Consider the following 5,405-nt stretch of genomic DNA (forward strand, 5'->3'; position numbering starts at 1 on the left):
GGTCTCCATGGCAACCCTAGCCTTGAGCTTTCATGTGTGGCTCCATGGAGACCAGCACCAGCCATGCACAGAGGCAACTGGGAAACCGAGTCCACTGCCGACTGGATCCAGCTCACAGGCCAGACTTTGTCCCTCTCTGACTTATAGGATACAGCTGATAGCATGAGAGTTACTCAATTATAAAAAAAAAAAAAAAAGTCTCTCTCAAGTACCACTGCCTGTGTTTGTGGTCCTGCAATCACCACATTAAAAAATAGATATATTTCCTTGTTTTCAGTGCGACTGTGTGGCATACTTACATGCAGGGTGGAAGCTCCAGAGAGCAAAGTATAAAAACAGATTGCATACAAACAGAAAACAAAGAGAAATAGTTTTTCATCTATGTATGTGAAACAGTAGCACGAAACCATGTCTGAGTTGTATCCCTCAATAGCAGCTCTTCCTTTCTTTAATATAGTTAAGTGCTTGCTGCAAGAACATGACAGTTTATGTTTACTGTCCTTATTTAATAGGTAAAAATATTTTAAAATGGCTAATTAGAATGCTGTATTCTCTTCGTTTCACAACAAGTTACTGATTTTAATAAATTTGTAGAAGCACAAAAGGAAAGCCAAAAGTAAAATACAAGCTTCAAATATAATATTGCGTAGACTTCATACCCCAAAACTGTTTTGTGATCAGACTTCAGATCTATTCCTTTAAGCACAAATGACTGCTTTCCATTTTTAATAGAAAATTTTTGAAAGTTAGATAGTTCCTGACCCTCGTAACAATCTTCTTACCGTGGTTTGTGCTTCCTCTTGCAAAGCCACATGCGAATAGTCTTTTGCATTTTAATGCAGGCACTAGCGCGGTATTTAATTTTGTTTTTTACTGTAAAAAACACACACAAAAATTAAAATGAGTCTGAACAGTATTGTAGTTTTAAAATAGTTCAATACACCTCTGACATCCCCTGATATAGCTGGCAAGTTTGCAAGATAGCTATTTAAAAAGTGAGGGCCCAGAATGACAAATATGAACAGAATGACAAGTCGCCAAGGGCTAGATCCTTGGATGTCACAACATTAGTAGTTGAGACACCTAACTTCCATGTTTTGCTGCCTAGTGAAAGTTAAACCACAAAACTCCTCAAACAATATGTAGGATAAGTCTAGCACCTATGAATAAGATTCAGAGAAGCCAGCAAGCTAAACAGAGCAAGAGAGGACAGGACTGAGGTCCTCAAAAATACCTAGACACTAGTTCATACCTTAACTTTGTTCGGGATTCTCTCCTATGGATATAGGAGAGCCCACGGATACCGGCTCAGCCCATTTTCCCAGATATAGGGGTGGAGGCGGACAAACGAGGATTCATGAATGGGTTAACCTTTGGTAATTTACGCATATGCAGGCCTTAAAATGAATGTAATCCTGTCCCAAAAGTCCCTGGGTTGACCCAGAAAAATTCTCAGACTTTCAAACACCAGCCTCTCAGTGCACAACCTACTTGTTTTTCATGTTTTCAGCCACACGTTTGTGTGCAACTACCAGGGGGCAATTTGCTCCAGTTTATGCCTTATATTTCATGTCTCTGTTCCTGGGTTCAGCATTGTGAGGGAGGGAGGAAAGGGCAGAGGCAGGGAGGAGGGTAACCAGCTTATAAACTCCAATTCAGATTACCAAACCTCAGGTTTCCCACTTCCCCCCCAGGGTTTAACACCCAGCCAATATAACATTCTGAGGTGGAATTCTCCATCTCCTCTGCTGAATCCATTTAATGTGATATATATAAATATTCACAGGAGAAGATACTTTCAACTTGATTCCCTGCTATCCCAGATGAGTACCTGAATCACTGGGCTAAAGATTCAGTTTCCAGCTCTCTCTATCCAGTCTAATAGATACCTAATTAGCAATGGAATTCTCCTGAGATCTGAGAAAGCTGGGTTCAAGTCATTGATCCAAATCAGTCAGGGAGGGAATTCAAATCTGAATGCTAGGATAGGACTCTAATCTCTTGGGGCATTTATATACATGCTCCAGGAGGCGGGGGGGGGGGGGAAGAGGGCAGGAGCAGGGGCTTTAATTAGAGCTTTAAAGTGCCCCCACCACCATTTTCCAGTGTAGGGACACCAATACATGTGATGCTGGAGTCTGCTGCAGCATGGTTATTACCAGGCTCTAGCAGACTCGATTAATCTTAATTACAGTGCATCTGAGTAACCTTGATGCATGTGTATAGGTGTCCTCAGATACTGGGATTCATAGATTTATAGATTGTAGAGTCGGAAGGCACCACAAAGGATCATCATGTCCGACCCCCTGCCCCTGGCAGGAAAGTGGACTGAGGTCAGATGACCCCAGCCAGGTGACTATCAAGCCTCCTCTTGAAGACCTCCAAGTTAGGTGACAGTACCACCTCTCTTGGGAGCCCATTCCAGATTCTGGCCACCCTTACTGTAAAATTTCTTCTTAATGTCTAACCTGAATCTACTCTCCACCAGTTTGCATCCATTATTCCTAGTTACTCCTAGGGACGCTCTAGTAAATAGCACATCTCCAATTCCCTGTTGTCCTCCCTTGTTAAACTTATAGGCAGCTACAAGGTCTCCCCTCAGACATCTCTTGTGAAGGCTGAAGAGATCCAGATCCCTCAACCTCCCCTCGCAGGGTCTTTCATGGAGGCCACTAATCATGTGAGTGGCCTTCCTCTGAACCCTCTCCAGATTCTCCATGTTCCTCTTGGAGTGCAGCACCCAGATCTAGACACAGTACTCCAACTGCAGCCTGACCAATGCCAAGTGGGGGGGGGGGGGGGCATCACTTCCCTTGATCTGTTGGTCATGCATCTGCTAATGCACAAGGTGCGATTGGTCTTGTTGATGGCCTTGTTACACTAACAGACACAAAATACAATCCTTAAGAGTTTTGACCCAACTGCCTTGTGTGGTGTAGGCTTCCTCTAAGGATGCCTACTGGATTAGGGCCAGTCAAGTCATAGCTCTGTGCAGGTAAGTCTGTGGAAGGGAAGGGGCATGAGGGACGGAAGAGGAACGGGAGGCAGATTAAGCCCCCCCGGTGAGGGAAGAAGTGGAGCAGGGGCTAGGGGTGCTGCCCAGCCAAGGCCGTGAATGGGACCTGGGGTGGGGATGGGGAGAAGGACAGAGCTGCAGAAAGCTTGTCCAGGGGATCAGTGTCCCAGTGCTTAAAAATCACGGCAGGCACACTTGAACGAAAGCTTGTCAAATGAGCTTTAGTTGAAGTGCCGCTGCCACCATTTAAGTGTGGGGACACTTTTAACTGAAGGGCAGCTGAGCAGGATAAGGGCAGGTGTGGGCTCTCTGCCTTGCTGCCTTTGCCTCAGGGCCCTGCAGTCACACATTCCCTGTCCGCCCAGCAGCAGGGCACACAACTCACTGCCCTCACTGCTGCTGGGCCAACAGGGGTTGCGCAGCCAATGCAGAGCCCTCGAGGCAAAGGTAGTCGAATGGAGAACCTTGAGCCCACAGCATGCAGCCTGCATCTGCCCCATATACAAGTCTGCGGGGGCACAAGCACCCCCATGTCTCCCCCTTGTGGTGCGCGCAGCAGCAGGGAGCCACTCCCCATCTTCACTCCCCCCCGCAGCTCCATCCTGCTCCCTGCCCTCACCCTGGGTCTTATTCACTGCCCTTGTTGGGCAGCGCCTCCAGCCCCAGCTCCTGTCCCTGCCCCACTCCCTCTCTCACCATGGGGGCCTTGATCTCCACCCCCATGCACCTTCTCTCCTCCTACAGCCCTTCCCTCCACAGATTTACCTACTGGTCACTGCTCTCCATGCTGCCCAGCTGCTTTCCTGGCCATGTGCATGCATGTGACTGTGCGCATGCATGCAGCATCCAGGGGCCCTGGCCAGAGGGCTTACTATATTTATTGGTGACATTATCAGCTACACTGGCCAAGAAAAGCCAATAGATGATAATGTTTAACTTTCCTTTTATCAGTGCTGATCCGATATGGCACCAATATATCGGTGTACCTCTAGTTGGGTGTCAAGCATTTTAAGAGGCATCAAGATTTACGTGTTTTTCCCCATGCCCACTGAAGGACACTGGGATAACTAGGGACTTCAGGTTCCTACAGTTAGATAGCAGCTGGGCAGGGGTTTAGTAATGTTAGTAGCCCATAAATGTTGGCTTACATGCATAAACGCATTTAGGCAATCAATTCTTTTCATGAATCTACCTCCTATGCTCACATGATGAGCTGCTAGTTCAGCATCAGGGTGTCTGTGCATAAGTTAAATAACGGGTAACGTGGGGCCTCTGCAAGACATGCTAGGAAAACTGGCAGTCACACCAGATGACAAAGTAACCTATTTAACAATTTCTTTGCCTCCATTTTCCTGAGCAGGGACCGGATCAGCACCCCCACCAGGACCCCTTCAGGCCCCAGGGGAGGTGCACCCAGGCCTCGGGTCAGTGAGGATCTAGTCAGGGAACTTCTGGAGAGACTGGACATATTTAAATCAGCTGGTCCTGACGATCTCCACCCCGGAGTGCTGAGGGAATTAGCAGAGGTCATTGCGGGACCACTGGCACAGCTTTATGAGCACTTGTGGTGCTCTGGTGTGGTGCCAGAGGACTGGAAAAGGGCCAATGTGGTTCCCATTTCCAAAAAAGGGAGGAAGGAGGACCCAGGAAACTATAGGCCAGTTAGTCTTACCTTGATCCTGTGTAAGTTTTTGAGAGAATTATCCTGACACATGTTCACAAGGGGCTAGAGGGGGAGGTTATGCTTAGGGGCAACCAACACAGGTTCACTACAGGCAGGTCCTGTCAGACCAACCTGGTGACTTTCTATGACCAGGTCACAAAATCCTTAGATGCAGGGGTAGCAGTAGACGTAGTCTTTCTGGACTTTAGAAAGGCCTTTGACACTGTCTCTCATCCCATTCTGATTAAAAAAACTACGGGAATGTGGCGTCAACACCTACACAGTCAAATGGGTCACTAACTGGCTGGAGGGCTGCACGCAGAGAGTGGTGGATGGGTAATTTTCAACCTGGAGAGATGTGGGCAGTGGGGTCCCACAGGGCTCAGTCCTCAGACCTGGACTGTTCAACATCTTCATCAGCGACTTGGATGAGGGGGTAAAAAGCACCCTGTTCAAATTCACAGATGACACTAAGATGTATGGGGATGTAGGCACGCTAGAAGGGAGGAATAGGCTGCAATCAGACCTACACAGGTTATGGGGTGGGCAGATGAGAACAGGATGGGGTTCAACACTGACAAGTGCAAGGTGCTGCACCTGGGGAGGAAGAACCAGCACCATACCTACAGGCTGGGGAACTCCCCTCTCGTTACTACAGAGACTGAAAAGGACCTTGGAATCATTATTGATGCCAAAATGAACATGGGCCAATAGTGTGGGGACATG

At 47.6% G+C, this 5,405-nt stretch overlaps 1 protein-coding gene across 4 annotated transcripts in view; it reads right to left on the reverse strand.

Annotated features, from left to right (window-relative positions):
* MYO6 (myosin VI) overlaps window positions 1-5,405 on the reverse strand; it is a 202,908-nt gene that overhangs the window by 54,832 nt on the left and 142,671 nt on the right. For all 4 annotated transcript variants that reach the window (XM_019520458.1, XM_019520457.1, XM_019520456.1 and 1 more), the window contains exon 23: window positions 783-873. In XM_019520458.1, coding sequence (XP_019376003.1) covers window positions 783-873 — 91 coding nt within the window. The remainder of the gene's footprint in view (window positions 1-782; window positions 874-5,405) is intronic.

Source organism: Gavialis gangeticus, unplaced genomic scaffold (assembly GCF_001723915.1).
Source record: "Gavialis gangeticus isolate Ggan-Ray unplaced genomic scaffold, GavGan_comp1, whole genome shotgun sequence".
NCBI classification, from domain to species: domain Eukaryota; kingdom Metazoa; phylum Chordata; order Crocodylia; family Gavialidae; genus Gavialis; species Gavialis gangeticus.